Source organism: Micropterus salmoides, unplaced genomic scaffold (genome assembly GCF_014851395.1).
Source record: "Micropterus salmoides isolate LMB-PRFRI ecotype aquatic unplaced genomic scaffold, ASM1485139v1 Ms_hic_scaffold_3, whole genome shotgun sequence".
NCBI classification, from domain to species: domain Eukaryota; kingdom Metazoa; phylum Chordata; class Actinopteri; order Centrarchiformes; family Centrarchidae; genus Micropterus; species Micropterus salmoides.
In genome coordinates this window covers 18,624,752-18,647,488 of record NW_024042261.1, presented here as the reverse complement: position 1 = coordinate 18,647,488, position 22,737 = coordinate 18,624,752, and the positions used below count along the sequence as shown (strand labels likewise).

At 41.8% G+C, this 22,737-nt stretch overlaps 1 protein-coding gene across 1 annotated transcript in view; it reads right to left on the bottom strand.

Annotated features, from left to right (window-relative positions):
- Nucleotides 1–122: 122 nt before the first annotated feature.
- Nucleotides 123–22,737, bottom strand: part of inppl1a (inositol polyphosphate phosphatase-like 1a) — a 31,171-nt gene continuing 8,556 nt past the window's right edge. The window contains exons 2-27 of the mRNA XM_038694304.1: nt 22,595–22,658; nt 21,878–22,025; nt 21,713–21,794; nt 19,704–19,850; nt 19,216–19,306; nt 15,660–15,749; nt 14,633–14,731; nt 12,767–12,917; nt 12,119–12,225; nt 11,447–11,549; nt 10,304–10,500; nt 9,913–10,030; nt 9,351–9,447; nt 9,047–9,185; nt 8,827–8,926; nt 6,776–6,864; nt 6,575–6,656; nt 6,300–6,389; nt 5,868–5,981; nt 5,390–5,566; nt 5,149–5,304; nt 4,872–4,956; nt 4,073–4,159; nt 3,183–3,939; nt 2,722–2,855; nt 123–2,613 (exon numbers count right to left, since the gene is read on the bottom strand). Coding sequence (XP_038550232.1) covers nt 2,517–2,613; nt 2,722–2,855; nt 3,183–3,939; nt 4,073–4,159; nt 4,872–4,956; nt 5,149–5,304; nt 5,390–5,566; nt 5,868–5,981; nt 6,300–6,389; nt 6,575–6,656; nt 6,776–6,864; nt 8,827–8,926; nt 9,047–9,185; nt 9,351–9,447; nt 9,913–10,030; nt 10,304–10,500; nt 11,447–11,549; nt 12,119–12,225; nt 12,767–12,917; nt 14,633–14,731; nt 15,660–15,749; nt 19,216–19,306; nt 19,704–19,850; nt 21,713–21,794; nt 21,878–22,025; nt 22,595–22,658 — 3,601 coding nt within the window. The 3' untranslated portion in view covers nt 123–2,516. The remainder of the gene's footprint in view (nt 2,614–2,721; nt 2,856–3,182; nt 3,940–4,072; nt 4,160–4,871; nt 4,957–5,148; nt 5,305–5,389; nt 5,567–5,867; nt 5,982–6,299; nt 6,390–6,574; nt 6,657–6,775; nt 6,865–8,826; nt 8,927–9,046; nt 9,186–9,350; nt 9,448–9,912; nt 10,031–10,303; nt 10,501–11,446; nt 11,550–12,118; nt 12,226–12,766; nt 12,918–14,632; nt 14,732–15,659; nt 15,750–19,215; nt 19,307–19,703; nt 19,851–21,712; nt 21,795–21,877; nt 22,026–22,594; nt 22,659–22,737) is intronic.

Below are 22,737 nucleotides of genomic sequence, written 5' to 3'. Positions count from 1 at the left end.
CTTAAAATTTGACCGTGCACACCTTCCCTTTCCTTTAATGAAGCTCACGGACTATAACTGTTTCATCCTTTCAGCTTTCCCTACAGACAACATAAAATAATTAAATAAGTGAATCTACAAAATAAGTAAATATGTTAGATTTTAATTGAAAAAAAAAACAACAACGACAAAATTACTCGGCTGAACAACTTACATTAACATAACCAAAAGAGGAGACTACATGAAAGAACAAGATAAAATGGAGTGTGTCAGAGAAAACAAGTCTCTTTTTCACTCATACACACGCACGCAAACACACACACACACAGTCAAACAAACACACACACACACACATACACACATAACCAAGAACGCTGAAAGGCCAAAACGGCTTAAAAAGATTTAACAGGTTTTTCTCTGAGTTCTCGTTGTTTGGCTGTTAAAGGATTAGACACATTGCACAACACGTCACACAGGCGGATAGCTGAATCTAAGGCTGTGTGTGTGTAAGCAACATAATTCAAGGATGTATTTGTGTCCCAGTTATGCAACAACAGACTTTAGAGGTCTGGTTCCGGTAGGTAAGGAAAGGTGTCCGGTGTGTCTACGTGAAGCCACGTAAGCATCCCTTAAAAAACAACGATAAACGGTTTATCGGCTGGGCTTCTAGTCTCACGGGCAGAAGAGGAGGCAGGATTTAAATTAAGAACAAATAAAGGCAGTCTGAACACAAACAGGTAAGTTAACTCACGGATGTGTAACTGCTAAAGGACATATAAACAAACCATGGAGAATAACTATAAAGTACAACTCCTTTCACTGAACATGACTCGATTTTGTCTTACATATATATTGTGTCTTAGTTTCAATAGTGAGCATCTATTGATTAAATTTATGGCGAAGCAGCGGCACCTGCTGGTTAAATCGTGGAACAACAACAGCCCTCACACCATCTGTGTCCTGCATAGATTTTAGTTCTTTGTTTTTTACGTCTTCTCATGTCTCTAGTAATGTAACAAAAAACAAACAAATTAAAATAAGACAAATCTGTCAAAGTAGCTATATTACAGGAAAGAAAAATGTTTTGGTGACAAATGGTTTCTCCAATGCAATGACAATATGATGGCTTAGTAAATCTTCAGTATAACAACAACTACTTCATCTATTTGGCTATGTTATTCAAATCCCTGAACACTGCTTCATTTACAAGAATTAAAATGAAATGGGTCAAACCCGGGTCAAGTGATTCTAAAATAGACTTGTCTTTTTCTGTAAATTAAAATTTAAAGTACTCACAGACAATTAAGGTGAGACATGCACTGGGTTAAATCTTCAAAGTGACATTTCACTTTGGTGCAGCATTTATTACCCTTGTGTATACTTGTGATTTTATTGCCTTACCTACTTTATTATCTTGACCAGTCAACCAAATGCTGTGTCAAGAACCCATGTGCTGCACGTGTCATTTAAGGGTTTCTGGAAATATAATGTTACTAACTTGTCACACTTTGCAATTGTCAGAAATCACAGTCAATAAAGCCGAAATGTCAGTGCCGAGTGTGTAAAAATCACACCTGGGGCAGGCGCTGTTAAATTTTGCACTTTTAGCTCTGAATGGACTGGTTTGGTTGGTTTGCTCCATATTCCCTTTATCATAAAAAACAAACACAAGTAAAACATAAATATGTGCAGAGACACGGGCACAATAAATACCACCATTTAAACAACAGTGGCCCAAACATCATCACAAAAGTTGAGGCAACTTTAGCCTGATGCGAGTGAGGGCTAGCTCCTCTGCTGTCACCACTTCCTGTCCGCCACCGTCACAGAAGCAAGGGGGTCACACTGCCCGAGCTGTGGGCTGACATTACCCTTGAGTGCTCTCAATTCCCACACACTTCTGCCTGTGACCTTAAGTGGGGGAGAACCTGAGACTCAGAGAAGAGCACTTTGCTGTCTGAACTACAAAACACAGACGGTGTGTTTTCAAGGCTCTGCTTTCCAACAAAAAGTCCTTCCAGCTTTAAACTTGAAAGTCTGCAATTTCCCATGCGTGAAGAGTCTTAAACTCGGTCACTCCTCAGTTTAGGTTTCTCAGGACAAAGAAAGGGAAGACGAGTGTCAACGCTAGCTTGAAGCTGCAGGTCAGAACTGGTGGAACGACACACATGACACGACATCAAGGCATCAGCTGCTCAACACGTGAGACGTATCTCCAATTCTGTCTGGCCAGAAAAACAATATTATCTCATCCTGCATCTTCTAGCTAGGTTTAAAGCCGAGGGGTTATGTAGTGATGCTTGAAGGACTCAAATGATTCTCATTAAATAAGGCCACCTCAACCGCAACACACATACAGTACATGTGAAAAAGGATGAAGAAAGTATTTTTTTGAAAGTACAAATAGAGTGCAATTTCTCTCAGAAGGCACAGTCTGGCATCGATTGGCACGTTCCAGCTCAGTTCAGTTCAGCTGAGATCTACCCTCTTTGGACCTAGTCTGGTACCAGGACCGGTTTGGACCAGTTGGATACAGTTTATTTCTGTTGCTGCTGCCTGAGGCTCTCCAGCAGGATTCGCTTGTGGGTGGGGTCGAGCACTCCCGCCTCCTCCAGGTCCTCCTCCGTGATGTCACTGGAAAAACAAAACAAGATGTGAGAAACAAACACTTAAACAGAAGAGACCAGGCTTTTTGTGTTTTCACTCACAAACGTCAACGTCAACATGTCTGAGTGTATGTACCTGAGGAACTCCAGGTCGTCCCAGCCGTTGTGTAGAAGACCCTGCTCATACCTCTCTAGTCCCAGTCTCTGCAGCCACTCCCCTACTGAGGACTCCCCAACAGACAAAGATGAGCTACTGCTGCCCCAGAGTGCCTGCACAGGGGAAATTTAACACAGGATCAACTAACTAAGTAAAAGATACAATATGCTAGCTATTTTTCTTCACCCCAAGAAGGAAGCACACTTTGATTAAAATATGAGGTGCTGTGGAAAAATCTTACAGGCGGCTGTATGACCGGTAGAGCGTCTGTGTGTGTGAGAAAACTATAAAATAAAAATACCGGGATGGAAAAAACTACCAAACAATACCAAAAAGTCACAGCTTGGCTTCCTATAGCTGCCAGAGTTTTCATTATTGAATTGCATCTAAAAAAATATCCTTGAATGAGCCATTGAACTGAATTTAAATTAACTTCTCACCTCCTCTGGCATGTCTTCTGCGATGCTCTCTGTGATGGCATTTCTGGGTGGGAAGGTGCGGCACGCGTCCAGACCTAAACCCGTCGGCTGCCCTCTAAGAGGCGGCGGAGCAGAAGGAGCGCGCGGAGGCTGCCCAGGAAACTCACTTTCACTCAGTGTCTTTGCCATCTGGAGCACAGAACACGACTGGTCGTCCAGTGCCCCTGGTCCAACGCCAACTCCCCCACCTCCTCGTCTAAAACCCTCTCCGAGGGCCAGCGGGGCAGCAGGACTGGCTGCTGGGATCCTGACCTCAGCTAAATCTGGGTAAAGAGGGCGAGGTTTTGGGAAGGGGGCCTCTGTAACCATCTCCAAAGCTCCCTTAGGGAGAGGAGGAGGGGGGAAGTCAGGAGGGGGTCGATTTAGTGTGCTTCCAACTGTTGTTCCAACACCGCCCCCCTGCGCTCCTGCTACACAGACGCCACCATCGTCCTCTGAGGAGCCCTCCTCGCTGATAGCACGGACCGGGTGCCCCGTCATGGGTCTGCGTGCATGACAGGACCCTGAGGCCACATAAGGTGGGGGTTTGGTTCGAGCTCCAGCTGAGGGAGGAGTGACTTTAGCTACCTGGGGATTTGCAGAGGTAGGAGATGGGAGAAGCTCAGGTGAAAGAGCAGCTGCCGACTGGTTGGGAACGCCCTCCAGGATGTAGTAGGCGGGATTATTGTAGCTGTTCTTGCTGATGGATGGATCACCGTCAGGTGCATCCTGTTTAGGCCTTCACAATACACACACAAACAGAAGAGGTGGTTGACGGTTTAACTTTTTATGTTTCATGGTTGTTTTTTGTGAGGCTAACGTGAAGATTCTTTGCTGGTCAGTGGGTCTGAATGCCATGAGTGTGTCTGTACCTTGCAGCTGTTTCATCTTTGGTGCTCCTTTCTCCCTCCTCACTGACCTTTCCCAGCTCCCCAAGCTGTTTACGAACTACAGATGGCCTGCATCGAGAACACATCAAGTGACAAGTCGGACAAAATAGGGAATTAAGAAAGGTGAACATACAAGGTGCTAGGTGCAGTAGGGCTAGGGGTTAATTTTACGATTTTGGCTTCCAACTATTATAAAAACAAGTGAATCCAGATATTTTAAATATTGTGCCGCAGGCCGTTCGCAATGACACTCCTTTTGTCTTGTGTTATAAAACCAGGGCATCCCTTTCCTTTACAGCGGTAGCTCCCACCCCTCTCTACACACCCAAACTTCCTTTCAGCCAGGCTGCGATGTTTAGTTCAGCTCGAGCCAAGAGGACAGGGCTTAAAACTGCTATAACCTGATAGTCACCTTTATCAGCTTAAGCCTATGGCATTTTACACTGCATAAATTAGCCTAGCAGCTAGCGGACTTTCCTTCTACTCATAGCTTTACAAATTACATATTATTTATAATAACACTATACCAGGTGTTCATTTACCTGGTCTGTGCTCGTTAAATATCCACTGTGTCGGCGTCTTCTAGCATCATACCTATTTATCCGTTTCTATCTTACTGTTGGTTTAAGTAACTGCATCTACCAACAGAACATCACGGTTGAATTTCAGCGATATGTAATATAAGAATGTGTGCAAATTTCCATAAAACAAACATTCAGCTTTTTGCATTTTACTACAGAACGACATCAGGTGCAAAATTAAAAAAGCAGAGTGTACTGACTTGACGTATTCGTGTCCCACTCTGGATACCAAAGTGGATTTCCCTTTTGGTCCGCCTGTCTCATCCTTGTCCACACTGATCCACTCTGTAATATAAAAATAGTTATAAATGGGACACTTACAGTATGTCCTCTGTCAAACTGCATTATAAATTCATGATTAACATTAATGTACATCTTCCCTCTTCTCTGGTTATAAATACTGTATCTTTAAAATTAAGTGGAGTCTGTTTAACTCTCCTAGACTATCGCCATGCAGTTACATATACTGTGCATTACCGTAGAGTCTCTCCCTGGTGCCCATCCTTTCGGAAGGCACTCTGACCCTCATGGAACCCCTGATATTTCCTGTTTCCTCACCACGGTGGGACAGGTAGGTGTGGAACTGCTGTGCTGTGCTGCCAATCATAGACTTCAGAGCCAACACACACTCTCCTAGCAGAGGAAAAACACACATTGGTTTGCCAACTTGAAATAATTGCATAGCCACACCACAAACGTAGGCACTATCTCTTTATACCGTAGGACTCGTATCCATCCAGTGACTTCACTGTGAGCAGCAGATGCTGGTCCTGCAGGTACTCGATCTCCGAGAGGAGAGGTTTGAGCGTCGTTAGCTGCTTGTTGGACCAGCCCACACGCAGGAAGTTGACGTTGTCACTGCTCTGACTGTCGTTCTCATAGCTCTTCTTGAACTCTACAAATGAGAGACAGAGAGAAATGCACGGCAGAGTGGATGGGAGAGAGGACAAAGGGAATGAGGAGGGAAGGAGAGAAGGAAGAAGAGGAGGGAGATGTATTCATTCACAAAAGTACACAGAGGACAGGAGTCGGGGATGCAGCACAGGTCAAAAATGGATTCTAGCTTAAAGGTATACTGACTGCCTGAGGTAGGGAGGGAAGGAAGAAGATACAAAAAGAAGAAACAGATACAATTTTATTACATCCTGGTGTTACAGAAACCCTGTCTGTGCTGTAACTCCTGACGTTCATCTCACCTTCCAGACAGGTGGAGTAGAATTCGATGAAGAACTTGGTTCTGCTCGCCGTCTTCACTATGGCCTCAATGCTCTCAAACTCAATGTAGGCCTGCTCTGAAGATTTTGGCAGACCTACACAGAAACAGGTGGCCAGGCGGTGGAAAACATGAACATGAAGAGAAAAAAACACTTTAATAACTGCCATTCAGTTGTTTCCTTTGCTCTTCTCAACAAGAAAAAAACAGGTGCAAATCCCAAATCTTGTGAAAACATAAGCTGTGAGGCTGGATTTGAGCAGGAAAATAAACAAATCAGTCCACTTTATTTATCAGCCATTATGGTCAAATCATGTAGTCTATCTGCAGCCTATGAAAGAGCAGGAACAGAAGGAAGAGAGACAAGAGGAGACAGACAGTATTTTCTGAAGGATTTAAGTTAGTCCACTTGTACCTTTCTTGGAGACAAACTGGGAGGTCACCCCCACCTCGAAGGTAGCAAACACTGGGGAATGATCACTGGTCACTATATCATCTGTACAGCCTGAAAAACAAAATGGCTTATACTTACGTCTCCTTGTTGATCGATCATATTAAATGCTGTATAAGCCAGATATAGAGTTTTATGATGTTTAGAAGAAATAAATCACTATACCTAGTTGCTAAAATGGACCTCTGTTACATAGTGAAACAAGTGTGTGTTGAATGATTTTCTACTGATGGTCTCACCATAGGAGTTGCAGACAATGTGCGTTTCTGGGTATGACTTCCACAGGATCCTGTCACACCAGGAGGGAACATTAGTCCTCATCTGGGACAGACAGAAAAGTAGATGATCAGGATGACTCACAAAAAGAGGAACAAGATGCCTTGTCAGACAAGGCTGGGAAGTAAGTTTATCTGTGATGCTGTCTGAGGCAGTAAACATACCCCTGTGGCCTTCTGCTTCTGCCAGACATATGTGTCCCGTGAGCCACGTTCATAACGGTAGGTGGGTGGGAATGCGATCTCTTCCTCCGCTGTAAGCAAGCAGACGCACTTGTTTCAACTTGCAGCAGGCACGGGGTAAAGTGTAGCATCTTATAATATCAATAAATCTAATTAGGACATTCATTCGATATGTTAGTGTAATTATAAATTGCACAACACAATGTCGGAGTTAGAGTTGGTGTACACAAATATATATTTACAGACTGCTGTTTGCTGCTTGTGCCGACACATTTAGCGCTGCTTTTGACACCATTGATCACAACATCATGTTAGACAGACTGAGGCACTGGGTGGGGATCTCTGGTACTGCCCTAGAATGGTTTTCATCCTACCTGTCAAATAGGAAGTTTTGTGTGTCTGTAAACAACTATGTCTCTGCGTTCTGTCCAGTTAAATATGGTGTGCCTCAGGGGTCGGTCTTAAGACCCATTTTGTTTTCCTTGTATCTGCTTCCCCTTGGACATATTATCCATAAACATGGCATTTCTTTTCATATTTATGCTGATGACACACAAATATACTTTCCCGTCAGATCCACAGACCCTGGAATGCTGAGTTCACTTAACAACTGCCTTTGTGAAGTTAAAAAATGGATGTCAAATACTCAGACAGAACAGAAATCCTGGTCATTGGGTCCCAGCAGATGGCAAAACAAATACTGCCATCTGCTGGTTCCCTAGTAAATCACATTAAGCCTGTGGCAAAGAACCTTGGTGTTTGGTTTGATAGTAATTTAAATTTCGAGCAGAAAATTCCAAAAATATAGCAAAAATTCGATCTATGTTAACTTTTAAGGACACCGAGACCATTTTACACGCCTTCATCTCATCACGCCTGGATTATTGCAACAGCCTTTTTACCTGTTTAACCCAAAAATCTATTGTTCGACTCCAGACTGTCCAGAACTCAGCTGCCAGGCTTTTAACCAGAACAAAGAAATATGACCACATTACTCCTATTTTAGCTTCACTACACTGGCTCCCAGTATGTTTTAGAATTGACTTTAAAATTCTATTGATCACTTTTAAAGCTCTTCATGGCCTCTCGCCTTGTTATATTTCTGACCTTTTAGTCCCATACGCACCAGCACGTACCTTGAGATCCTCGGGCAGAGGTCTGTTGTCTGTTCCAGAGTCTCGACTGAAAACTAAAGGGACGAGCGTTTGCTGTCAGGGCCCCGAGGCTCTGGAACAGCCTGCCCAAGGAAATCAGGTCGGCTGAGTCAGTGAACTCTTTTAAGTCCCTTCTTAAAACATACTTTTATAGGAGAGCCTTTCCCATCTTATTGACTTTATTTTATCCCTTTTATTTTACTGTATTTTACTAATTTTATATTTATCTGTATTTTAGTCTTTTCAATGTTTTCATGCTTTTATCTTGTATTGTTTTTGTATTATTGTCTCTTGGGTATTATTGTCTTTACACTTGTTAAAGCACTTTGTAACTTGTTTTTGAAAAGTGCTCTACAAATAAAGATTATTATTATTATATTATTATTATTATTATTATTTACAGTATCTGTGATACCCGGTGGCTCAGAGAGCAATTTCCCCAATCAGCAAGTTTCTCACAACGGCAAAAGGCTGAAGAGTGTTACTTTTGAGAAACACTAGCACAAACAGTGATATGACACAGATGGTCACCATTTCTTTATACTGATGTAGATGATGATACATTTGGCTAATAAGCTATATGGAGCAACTTTGATAATGGTTGAACTGCATCTTTTAATAAATATTTCCCATCCTTGAATCATTTTTCCTTTAAGTCATAGTGTTTACATATAATGACATTTCTTAGAGAACACAACAGCAGTGGTGAGAAGATGCTTTTGGTAAGTGTGTCATCACATTTGCTGCAAGTGACCTTCTGTCACTGTTGATATATTTTAATCATTTAAAACCAAACTATTAATAATCAACTTGTGCACAAGGAGAGGAGGTAAGCAGCGCTGTAAAACAGACACCTGGTAGAAACACAGTCCGACTAACCGAAGCGTAAAAACACTTTGTTCTTCTCCCTCTCCAGGTTGAGCTGGTCCACCTTCAGCAGGGGGTCAAACTCCTTCCTGTTAATGTAGTTTAAAATCTCCTGCACAAAGATGCAAAAGAGAATGAGGTGTCATCCAAATCTGCCATTGACCAGTGTGTGTGTGTGTGTGTGTGTGTGTGTGTGTGTGTGTGTGTGTGTGTGTGTGTGTGTCTGCTTCACCTGTATGTCCATATCCAGCCTGTAGTTGAGGTCTCCCAGCCAGAAAAGGTGTGTGAAGCGCAGTGAGATGTCAAAGGAGCTCAGCTGCTTGTCTCCTAGGGAGAGCAGCCGTAGGATATCCAGATAGTTCTGGTTCCTCCTGCAAAGGTCACATGTATCACAGGTACTAAGAGTGATGAGTGTGTGTGTGTGTGTGTGTGTGTGTGTGTGTGTGTGTGTGTGTGTGTGTGTGGCGCAGTGTAAAAGTATATCATCAAATAAAATGAAAGAGCAATGCATAATGTGTGTAGACAGTGGTAGGTACCTGGCTATCTTCTCATTTCCTGATGTCAAGTGACAATTCACAAAGCCGAAAGATGTCCCGTTGAACATGAAGGACACACCCACAGCTCCTTTGTTGCCTAGGAAACCATCAAAACACATAAAAATTAACTGACAGAAACTGACTAACAACAAGCATTACTTTATAGAAAAAAAAAAAAGCTAAGAGCATAGAATTTTGCTCCTGTTGTGATAATGAATCGCACTAAAATACACAGCTGTACACAGACACACAGCTGTGGTTTCATTTTCTCACTTTTAAAAGTTTGAAATGAAACTTTTAAGTTTTACAGAGTTTAAAAGAAAGGCATGGTATTTCGATCACTGACACACCAAATGCTTTTTTTCTTAATTGAAGTCACATTTTTTTGTTGTGACCACAAGAGCTGCAGAAATACAATCATAATAGCGCCTTTGTTTACAGAAAAAGTCAGCGTTTGATTGTGCTGTTGTTCCATGGTTCACATTTTCCTCCTAGAGTTTGATCATTTGAGTTTGGAAGTAAAGCACGTGAAGGAGGAATAAATACTGAACACTGTTGTTACCCAGTGTGTTGGCGATGCCCGTCTTGACACTGGACATTCCCACGTGGCTGATCCGGTTCTCGTGCTCCGGTTTCACCAACACGGCAATTTTTATGTTCCACAGAGTCTGCACTGCGATCTATAACCAATAACAACAACAGACAATATGGAACCTATAGTCATAACGCCTGCGCTCACACTGTACAAAAATAATTGCCCCGTCTTTCTTATCTTTAGTTTTCAAACACATCATCTCCACTTTTACTTACCCCTCATGATTTTAATGGGTTTGGTCAGTGTGAGCAAAGCACAAATAAAACTAACGTAATCAAAGAATGTAATATTTAGCATAATGGTCCTATATTTAAAATCTCTTTTTACTAAAATCTTTGTTTGCGCCTTCTTTCCTCACCGGTTTATAATCCAGTTCTGTCTGTTCTTTCAACATGGCACGCAGCGACTCCACCCACTCACGATCACACACAGAGTTTTCTTGGCTGCCAAACACATAAAGGTCATGGGGGATGGTGACCGTCATTTCGTCTAGAGTCTTCCCGAGGCCGCGACACAACACCCATGAGGCCACAGACTTAGGCGATGGCACTGAGCCTGCAGACAAAGACCAAAACAGTACATTCTCATCAAAAATACTAATCTCATGCTCTGGAAATTCATGCAACATATGAAAATATCTACAAGGTACAAGGTTGTTTATTTGTCATTATACAACACAAGGTTGTACAACAAAAAAAAAGTTTGAAGTCCCGTAATGCTACACACACATAACATAACAGATAATTAAGTGTATTAAAATATGTTAACATTTAAAAAAAACCAATAGGTTATATACAGCTATTTATAGAGCATACAAAGGCTCTATAAATAGCTGTATACAACCAGAACATTCTGCAGTGCATTTTTTGAATTTGCGTCTGAGGCGAATGTAAACAGCAGTAACAAGATGATAATATGTTTATATATTGACATTAAAAGGTCTGACATTTGGGAAACAGTGTCCATCTTGACTGTGTTCAGCATCAAGCATCCACTTCCTCTCATCTTGCGTCTTACACTGTCATCTCGGAACATGGGCAGCCCGCTTGATCTGGGTTGATGGGGCAGGTCTCTGTAAAGATGTGGGCACAACAGTCTCTGATTTCCGTTGTTTGGCCAAAATCAGTCCCATTTTGTCCAGACAGGACCTTTAGGACCAACAACGCTCCTATCCAGGCTCTCTTTTCTCTCCTCTGAGTGATCAATGCACCTGTCGTGGTGCCTGGTTCGGTTGATCAGGCAGGGTGAATCGTGGTCCGCTGCTCATTAATCCAAAAACGCCATCTTCCTTTTTACAATGACTGTATTTCTGTCATAGGTAACACGTGTTTCGGCAATAAAGCCAGAAAAACTGATGAAAAACGAAAGCGAAAAGCTAAGTCTGAAGGAGCATAAGTCAATCTGTTTTGCTATTAATGTAGGTTATGTTAAAAGGAAAAACACATCTAAAAGACTGTGACTAAGAGATGTGTGTGTGTGTGTGTGTGTGTGTGTGTCTAACCCATATTCCAGGTGCCTATAAAGATGGAGATCATGTCTGGCTCGTCCTGGTTGGAATGTTTATTCTTCATCAGCTGCAGCAGCTGGCAAAATGCCTCCCGCTTCTGAAACACACACACATCAGTGAGGGGAAGTTTCCACAAACGGGCACCTTGTTTTTTAGTACCACCACCTAAAAAGCTTACTAACAATCAATGAGTGTATATGTGATGAGAGGAGAAACGTACTCCAGTGTCTTCAATCAAGTCCAGTTGGCCTTGATTTAACCTTACTTGGATGTGAGTATGTGCTTTCATTAAACCCTTTTAACAGTTTATTTCTTAACAGCTCTCATATGTACAACACTGTGGGCAGACAACTCTCTTTGGCATTTTCCATCAGAATTTCTTCATTAAAAGAGACACATCTATGCATTTGCATATGGGTATGCCCTGTTAGTGTTCTTCATCTGACTATAGATATACAAATAAAAAAGGGAAATATGAGAGTATTTCCTTGTCAGTTTGAATAGGAATGTGTAAAACACTGTACATTTGCAGGTAGGTGTTTGTATGTTTGAATACTGTAAAAGATTGTGTTTCCTTATATCTACAAATGTGTGTGGTAGTGTGTTAAGAGTGAGTGTGTGTGTGTGTGTGTGTGTGTGTGTGTGTGTGTGTGTGTGCGCGCAGACCTTGGCACTAGCAAATATGAAGTCTTTCCTCTGGCTCTTGTCCTTTTCCTTCTCAAAAACAATGCCCAGTTTATTCTGCACCCGCTGAGACTTGATCAGCTGACGGACTGAGACAGACAGAAGGTCAGAGATAGGAAAGCCAGAAAGGCAGGGAGAAAAAGCAAGGTCAAAGAAGAGTTGAAAAGTCAAGGAAAGAGAACAATGAAAAGGCATGAAAAATTAAGGGAAATAGGAGACAAAATGATAAAAACATTGTTAAAGATGCTGTTAAATCTTCACCCAATGTTTTATGTCTTTACCTCAACTGTGGCTCAAACAGATACCATCAAGAATATTTTGTTATTACAAGCTTGGATCAAAAAACATTTAATCTCTTGACCTGTAGTTCAAAGACATTTAATCTGCTTTCATGGTCACATCGCCTGAAATACAGAACCCACAATAACAAAATAAAAAATGAATATTAAAGAGGAAATGCCACATATTTAATGAATCTGGCTATATTTGCTATTGTTTAGGCTGTCATCTGCAAACTAAACTGATCACAAGATGAGATGCGTCACTAACGCAATCATTTCCCGGGGGTAACACTTGATTACTCATCTCACAGTTAAGTTATTGTGTGTAGAGTGTTTGTGTAATTCTCACTTTTGTCATGTGTGAAGGTGGTCCAGTCCTCTTGGCTGTCCTTCACTTTCTTCATCACCACCAGTCGTCCTCCCTCCACGTCCACAGACAGAGTATACTTCTGGCTCTTTCCTATCTTTGTCAGCTCTGCCAGGTAAACATCCAGCTTTACCTGAAGAGGATCAGAGGAGGATTAAAACACAAACTTGCAGAAACTAAAGGTGTTTGTGAAAAATAAAATGATGAAAGTGTTCGTGTCTACGGAGGCCTCTACTTCCAAATCACATCAAATCTTCACACCACCAGGGGTCTCCAAAGTGAAAGTAGTGGACTCATCGGCACTCTCTCCCTCTATTGTTATCACAAACAAAACAAGCTTGCTGCTTCTATGATATTAACTAGCAGTTATATGCCACCAGCAAGGTTAGAAATCTGAAAGCAGAAAGCAAGAATTTTGATGATCCCACGCACAATGTGCTGATTCTCTCGATTGTAGTTTGAGAAGGCAGTTCACAGAGTGGGCCTTTTGTGTTTGAATCCATAGGTTTGGCTCTAAGAAACGTAAAACTCATAATTTCTCAGAATCAAATGAAAACCAGAAGACACAAATTTATTCTGACTTTGTGTCACATATCATGTAAAAACTCAATGGGATGTCTTTGTTTGTCAGTGGGCGAATCAGGTGCTACATCTAAACCTCATCGTAACAACATTTCTGTTCCTGTTTAACAGGAAGCTGCTGAAAGGAGGCTACCACATAAGGATGCAGGCTCAGCTGACAGCTGATATTTCAAATATTTCAACTCTTATTCCTTCACTGTCTCAAACTTTTCTCCACATGTTCCCATTGATAATTATCCCTCTACTCTTTTATCCCTCTTCAATATGTCTTTTGTCCGTTTTTCTCTCCTACTCTTCAACAGTCTCCTTCCAGTGCCTAGAAGTTATTTTATCAGGTCGGTAATGATGCCAAAAGTGATAAATACCATAAACTATGACAAAGTCGCTGATGATGAACAGGAAGTGCATTACAAACATTCCTTTGGTCTCACATCAGCTCTGCTGACAAACTGTCTGCAGTGCGTTCAGACCTCACAGCCTGTTTTACGGTAATTCGGGTTCAGTCCTTCCGCTGTGAAACAAAACCACCATTCCTTCACAATGGCATTTAATAAATTAAATCTGGAGGTGTTTCAGAACTCTACAACAAAGGTCTAGTTTGCCTCCAGACTGAAATCGCAATTATCTTTTCCAAAGTTTCATATTCCTGAACAGCAAATAGATTTAAGATTTTGAGTATAAAAGGGAGGGCAGCGGGGTATATTCCTATCTAGTAGGTTATTTATTTTTTCACCATTTAATACTACTTCATTCTCCACCTTATTTTAGTGTTTAATCACTACTTGAATCTGCTCACCTTGCTTTTCCCTTCAGTTCTCTTTTCCCCACACGCACACACCTACACCTCTGGTCTCTTACTGCAAACACACACCTGCTTACCTTGTCTCTTTCTGTCTTCTGTCTCTACCAGATAACATATCTCTCTGTGTTTCTCTGCAAAATGCTCAAACAGGTCACCAAACATAATCTGGCAGCTGTTAATATACCGGGTTGGCCACCCAAGTAAAGTGTGTAAGTGGGAAACACTGGTCTTAATAAGTACGGATTTACATTTAATTGCCATAATGCAGATATTTCAGCTCACCTCCTTTCCTGATTAAAGTGTAAAGAGAAATGTAAAAAAATTTTTAGTTGGCCAAAAGCTAGACATGGATGACATCATCACTGCTGCCTTAATACTGACCTCTTATCACCATGCAGAAAGACAACCAAGAACAACATGTCTGTGTGTATGTGGCTTGTGTGTGGGAGGATGTACACGCGTACCTCGAAGGCCTGCACAGGAATGGCTTTGCTGTGACGCATGGAGAGGGGAGGAAGGGGGCAGGGAGAGGATAAACTCATGTCCTGGAGAGCCTTTAGAGCCTAAGGGGACAAAGACAGAGAAGGGGCGAGCCAGAGGGAGAAACAATTAAACAAAAAAAATAAAAAGCGGACCGAAAGGAGACACACACACACACACACACACACACACACACACACACACACACACACACACACACACACACACACACACACACACACACACACACACACACACACACACACACACACACACGAAAAGACAAACAGATATTGATTGTTTTCAGCTTCAGTGTCAAAAAGGAAACAGTTCCTCATTTCCTGGATGTGATCTAACAGGAGCAGAGAAGGTGGAGCCACTGACATCACATGAGTCAAGACATGGAGCTTGATTGCATTGAAGCCATTTCCTTCCCAGGCAGCTAAAGCCCCTTCTTACAAGTGAAGTCCAAGTAGAAATGGTATGACCTGTTAACAAGGCAGAGCTGGACAAACTGTATTTGCAAATTATAGGTAAAATGTGAGGTTTACTGTGCTGGAAAATCCTGTTAGGCATTAAACAAAAACAAAAAACTTCTGTTATGACCTGCATGGCGCACACCCTCTACATCTGGCTTTCGTAGCATTACACCATATGCAAATATTTTTTAACGCGTTGTATCAACAAGTGGATAAACTGCTGCTCTGTCCAAAAATGTCAAAATCCCCCCTCATTGTTCCAAATCTGCGTGCCATCCATGTACTGTATGCCAAGTCTGCAAAAGAGAAGGGTCTCTCTCTCTCACTTTATCACACACATGCACCAGCCTGAAGTCTTTATGCTGGACTACACACGCGGCTAGAAGGGCTTCTGGACAGATGATCCATCGTCTGGGGGAGGATTATCTAAACTAACCACCCCAAACTTGCAGCTGTCTGTGTGAGTGAGTGTGTGACTGAGAGGGAGTCGAAGTGATCATGTGTGAGTGTGCATGCCTACATATGTGTGTACCTTCTTCTCTATAGAGGACAGCAGGTCTTTGAGAATTGCTAGCTTGGTCACGAGATTCTCCAACTCCTGGTCTCCACCCTGATTCACCGACTGATAGAGAGGAGAAGTAAAGAAGAACAGGAAACAAGTAAGACAGAAAGCATGAGCTGGTATGTTTAGCTGCCATTGTGAGAAAGCTTCATAATTCCGGTTTTTAAGGATTGGGATGCAACAACGTGACTTTCATGGAGAAAGTTTATGATTACAATTTAGTAAATTTCCCACTGAAATTATGCTTTTTCATTCAGAGTTTCAAACAAAAAATTCTCCAACAGTAAAACTGCACAGCAAACACATTTCACAATTACAAAGCGTCTTAAAGATTGTTCTTAACGTTGCATAACCAGTCTAGCCATACCTGTTAACATAAAGCTAGGTGTTGGTGTGTGCTGCCACCAGTTCAGTAATAAAGAAAATTATGATTTCTAAATCATGATTTATCAGGAAGCCTGTTAATTCATAAGTTATGAATATACTACTGCAGTAGTAACTCAAAAAATAGGAGTTCCCTCCACTAAGACTAAATCTCTGTCGCTGTTTTTGGGAGAACTGAATCTCTGTCCCTTATTCTGACTGGCTGCTCCGTTTACAAGATACTTCACTAAGGACATGATGTCACATATTCCATTATCTGTGAAAGTGAGTTAATATTCCAGTGTGACACAAATGACACTCAAAGTAAGCATTACTGGACGTGATGAGCTTTTTGACATCAAATGAGAACAGAGGAGTCGACTGCTTTGGAAGTGCGGTGAACGTTTGGTTATAGTCTGGAGGAAGCTTGGATATAACTGAAGACTGTTTATACTTACATTTGATCTGGGTAATGCACACAGATTGCTGGTGAGGAGTTAAATACTTGCCTTTTGGATTTCTAAATTCCAATTCAATTTCCACCAATAATTCATGTGTGTATAAGTATAAAAAGTATCTCACAAAAGTGAGTACACCCCTCACATTTTTGTAAATATTTGATTATATCTTTTCATGTGACAACACTGAAGAAATGACACTTTACTACAATGTAAAGTAGTTAAAGTACAGCTTGTATAACAGTGTAAATTTTATGTCACCTCAAAATAACACATCACACAGCCATTAATGTCTAAACCGCTGGCAACAAAAGTGAGTACAACCCTAAGTGAAAATGTCCAAATTGGGCACAATTAGCTGTTTTCCCTCCCCGGTGTCATGTGACTCGTTAGTGTTACAAGGTCTCAGGTGTGAATGGGGAGCAGGGGTGTTAAATTTGGTGTTATCGCTCTCACACTCCCTCATACTGGTCACTGGAAGTTCTGAAGAACTGAGGATCTGAAAAAACGAGTGGTTGCACTACATAAAGATGGCCTAGGCTATAAGAATATTGCCAAGACCCTGAAAATGAGCTGCGGCGCGGTGGCCAAGAACATACAGCAGTTCAACAGGACAGGTTCCACTCAGAACAGGCCACACCATGGTCGACCAAAGAAGTTGAGTGCACGTGTTCAGCTTCATATCCAGAGGTTGTCTTTGGGAAATAGACGAATGAGTGCTGCCAGCATTGTAGAGGTTGAAGGGGTGGGGGGTCAGCCTGTCAGTGCTCAGACCATACGCCACACACTGCATCAAATTGGTCTGCATGGCTGTCGTCCCGGAAGGAAGCCTCTTCTAAAGATGATGCACAAGAAAGCCCGCAATCAGTTTGCTGGAGACCAGCAGACTAAGGAAGGTGTGGTTGCAACCAGGTGAGGAGTACAAAGACAAGTGTGTCTTGCCTACAAGTCAAGCATGGTGGTGGGAGTGTCATGGTCTTGGGGCTGCATGAGACCTGCTGGTACTGTGAATGCCAAAACGAGGCTCAACGTTAAACTTTTTTGCAACTGGCCCCACACCCGAAGACAATTTTTACTGTGTTACAAAAAAAACAAAGACTTATAAGTTATGTTATGCTGTTAACATGCTTAATCCTTTTTAAATACATCCTGAGTATAAAAAAAAATAAACAAATGTTAAAATTACAAAAAATAAAACAATTTACTTTTAAAAGAAAACATACTAACAGACTCATATGACGTGCTCTCTCCTGCTAACAGCCACATGACAGGTCGCCATGGTAGCGACATGTCAATTACAAGTAGTCCCGCAGTAAAGCATATGCTGCTTTCTGATCTATTTCCCCTTAAATAAGACGATAATTTACTAAATGGACACCATGTTATGTTGAAGAAGACTTGAAACTAGCAACTGAGACCATAAATTCATAATGAAAGTGTTTACTGAGGGAATAATTCAGCTGAGAAGTATGGTTATTTAACCATTTCTATTCATTCATTTCTAATGGAACCGGACTTCTTTTTGCAGCCAGCGGACTCGCCCCCTGCTGGCCGTTAGAGAGAATGCAGGTTTAAGTTCCATCTTCATGTTTTCACTTTAAAGACCCAGAGGTTGCCGCTTGATTGAGATTAGAGAAATAACATTTGACAACCACTTGTCACCTCACTACAACTTTTGATTGGTCAACGGTGCATGCTAAGAGCTGCAAAACAACTGCAGGATGTTGAGTTTCTAATGTGATTTTTTTGTTTTCGCATTTTTAATAGTAATGTTTTTGCACTGGCCCAATTGGGCCAGTGAGCTGCTAATTCAACAGACATTACTTTTTACTGGCCCCGGGCCATCAGGCCACTGTTATTGTCGAGCCCTGCAACATGTGCTATTACTGAAGCAGAGCATGATCCCCTCCCTTCAAAGACTGGGCTGCAGGGCAGAATTCCAACATGTTAACGACCCCAATCACACCTCCAAGACGACCACTGCCTTGCTAAAGAAGCTGAGGGTAAAGGTGATGGACTGGCCAAGCATGTCTCCAGACCTAAACCCTATTGAGCATCTGTGGGGCATCCTCAAACGGAAGGTGGAGGAGCTCAAGGTCTCCAACATCCACCAGCTCCATGATGTTGTCATGGAGGAGTGGAAGAAGACTCCAGTGGCAACCTGTGAAGCTCTGTTGAATTCCACGCCCAAGAGGGTTAAGGCAGTGCTGGAAAATAATGGTGGCCACACAAAATATTGACACTTTGGGCCCAATCTGGACATTTTCACTGAGGGGTGTACTCACTTTTGTTGCCAGCGGTTTAGACATTAATGACTGCGTGATGTGTTATTTTGAGGGGACAGCAAATTTACACTGTTATACAAGCTGTACACTCACTACTTTACTTTACTTTACTACTACTACTTTATTGTAGCAAAGTGTTATTTCTTCAGTGTTGTCACATGAAAACATATAATCAAATATTTACAAAAATGTGAGGGGGGGACTCACTTTTGTGAGATACTGTACATTTTAAAGATTGATTAATGTATTGATAAATTATACATGTCTGTCTATCTTTGCTATAACTGCCTGTGAACATTCAGTCTAAATTTGGGTGACATACTGATCATTATTTCCAGAGGTACACGTGAGAGGGCAGATGCTGTCCCTTTTGGAGATTCCTAAGTTTTCACTATTTTTGGTTTTGGCAAACATGTGTACCTGTTGGATCATCTTGGAGACCATGAAAGCGCTCTGCTGATCAAAGACTTTAGACAGGATCTCCAGACCAGTCAGCACCTTATCCACCTCCCTGTTTTGGGGAAACAAAGACATCCACAACTTAAATTTAAATCCTTCTTATGTTTTCTTCTTCATTTAGATCTATGTATAAGGAAAGATACTATGTGTCTGCATGTTGCTGCTGCACAATGAACCACAGATGATTCAGTTATATTTCTAACATCTTTAATTTAAGCTGGTCTTTAATTTCAAGTTTATTTATTATCATGATGTTTGAATGTGAAACACATGCCACTGTGACCAGAACAAGGGAGAAGGCAGCTCTGCGGTCTGTGACTCCTTACATAGATCTGTCAGTGGAGTGACGAGCACATACATAAAAGAACAGCCTTGTGTAGAAGACGCAGGGACAAGAGAGTATCTGTGGAACACGTGTCTACAGATGTGCACTGGATTGTCCTTCTTACCCATTAAGGCGTTTGCAGGAGGCCACTAGTGTCTTGTTGAGGTGAGGCAGGGAGCAGGCTCCCTGTTTGACTGCCTCAAGATCCAGAGCATAGCTGCCCTTCAAGTATTCGTGGGAGATGGTGCTCAGGCCGTTAGCTGCTGGAGCACTAAAACAAAATTTAAACAAAGTCCAGTCATCCTATTTCAACAACACAAGTATACAGATTACAGTACAAGCAAACTACAAATAAAAACAGCACTACAGTGATTTGATGTTACACATTTTATACAGACAAGTCCTGTGTTGTCATCTGTAATCCTTATCTTGTCTCAGAATTCACATTGTAAGTCCTACTAAAGCTTTTTATCAAGTTGTATGTTTCCATTGTTTGCTATGCTGTTTGCTATATTCTTGTCTGTTCTGTAATTGTTATATTACATTAATTTTATGCTTTTACTGCCATAAAGTTTCAGCAGATACTTTAAAAATGGACATCCAAGCAGCAGAAAATTACATCCCTTGTATCAGAAAACAGAACACTGTCTTCCTAGTGGCCATATCTACAAAGCATGTGTATAAGTCTGTGAGCACTACATCTGTGGAGACTGTTTTTTTTTTTTTTTAATTGCACACTTCCTCTAAAACAGAGAGCTGACTTATGTCTACCCTACCAACCACATATACAGACATACACACTCATTTAACCAAGTGAGCCAGCAGGATGCCCCCAGCCCCCTACAAACTGGCCAAACTACACTTCTACAACTTACAAAGAATGTGTATTATAGGCTGTCACAGATTTGTGGTTGTTTCTTTCTGACCTGAACATTAAAATTGTCTAGTCAAAAAAGGAAAGTAACTTTTTTGTTTCATTTTACAGTTTGCCTCCTGTGGTGCTCCTTCCTTAGTGGAAATACTGCTGACAGAGTTTTGTTTTTCCTCACAGTCCATACGCCACTTTTAACATGGCCAACTAAAACACTCCCTTTTGTTTAACCTCTGCGACTAAGACTAAACTTTTGCATCTGCAGACCTCTGCACTGACAATCCTTTAATATGATCCACACACTGTGGCTTCCGAGTAAGCGAAGTACATTTTCGTACACAAGGCCTTATTTCAAACATGTAATGTCTACAAACCAGCTGAACAAAAGTTCCAAGTGTAAATTAACTGTGATGTGGTGTTCCTTTACGGTTTCTGGACTATGACATATTTAGCGCTCATTTTGGTGCTAGAGTAGAGTTTAATGAATCATATGTAGAAAGTGTCACGGGTAATTTCCACGGCTGATTTTATGCTTCTTTTCTTGATAACTTGACAAACGGAGGACCACCGTGACAGAAAAAAGTTACTTCATTGATTTCACCTACAGTTGACACTGTGACAAAGGTTACAGCATCAGTTAGTTAGCAACCTTTACCTGCAACAGGAATATCAGAATGATGCGTACAGCCAACTTACTCACTTCAGTGAGCGAAGGCACAGACTTTTTTCATTAATATGTTGTACACAGATGCACACACAAACTACAGCCCCCACTTCATCAAAGCCTTCCATCGTCTCCGACGTGGTTTTCAACAGGATGTGGCTTTCCTTCATTATGCAGACAGAGGGGGGCACACAGGCAGAGCGGAGGATATTAATGTGCGTGTCTACAAATGAACCTTAGTTACAAGTGTATTATTATTATGTAACCATTTTTACTGCATGGTGTGTGTGTGTGTGTCATGCAACAGAAACAGTGAAAGCAGCAGAGGAACAGTGTGAGCTTTTGTTTGTTTATATAATCAATGATACCTCTGCTTACTATTTTTATGAACAGAGCTGACTTATGATGCAATCACATTAACAGTGAAGCAACATCCTTCCTGTGTGTGTGTGTGTGTGTGTGTGTGGGGTGGTTGGATGTGGATACCACATGGTTAACATGTTGGTTAAAAAACCCTGCTGGTACTTTGATTCGTAGCGCTTGCATTTTATTATTGTGAATAGACACAATAAAACCAGTTCTCATATAGACTTTGTACCTGTCTGTAGGTGTGTCTGGTCCTGGGGGAGTGGAGGTGGAGGCAGAACGAGGGGGGAGGGGTGGCTTCTCATCCTCCCCATCTACCAATCACAGAAAAGAGAGAGTTAACATGTGATAAAAAGCAGGTAATCACTGAGTGTGCTTGTATGGGCTCTAGAGATACCTGAATAGTCCCTGTCATCGCTGACAGCAGTTTCCTCTCTGTCCACAGTGTAAAGCAAGGTGGTGACCAGACCCTGGCTGGGCTGCAGGTACAATGACACCAACTCTGGTAATGTCTTAAAACGCTTAGGTTGCACACCCTGAGATGTCTGAGAGAAAGAGGGAGGAAGTCAATCAGGGAGGGATGAGACAGAGGAAGAAAAGTTGGTTTTTACATGGTATGAACATAACAATTACACCCAAACTCCTTGGCTACAAGTAGTCCTGTTGTTGAAATCTCTGGTGGCCGCTATTGTTCCACATTTTATGTTGTGTAAGCAAATATGACCCGGCTGTCTAAATATAATTCAAACCAGGAAGAACTGTTTCGGTAAACATTGTTTCTGAACATATTCAGTTCCAGGAAGAAAAATTTCTCTCTTTCCACGGTCATAGCTAAGACCCCAAAAAAAGCAAGGACACAGATGTCTGTGATGTGGCCACATGGATAGTCTGAAGTACCATGTTGTCGTGTGTGTGTGTAACAGAGCATGTCTGTGTGGCGGGTAGTGGAGGGGACTTCACAGCTGTTAGGCACAAGGCACAAAGAGGCTGCTGTCGGTGTATGTGAGTGTGAGTGAGAGCTCGGAGCCAACAAAAGCATCTCTGCCTGCCAGCTGCTACTGAAGCAAATACAGTTTTTGCAGCGTGTGTGTGTGTGTGTGTGTCTTCTCTGTACCTGTACAGCCAGAAATCCTTCCTCATCTGGGAGAATTCTGTAAGTGTGGACATGCTTCTGATACCTACAGAGAAAGAAAGAGAGAGAGGGGTATAAAAATTTAAGAGAAACGCCGAAGAAAAAGAAAGTTGGGTGGAAAATGG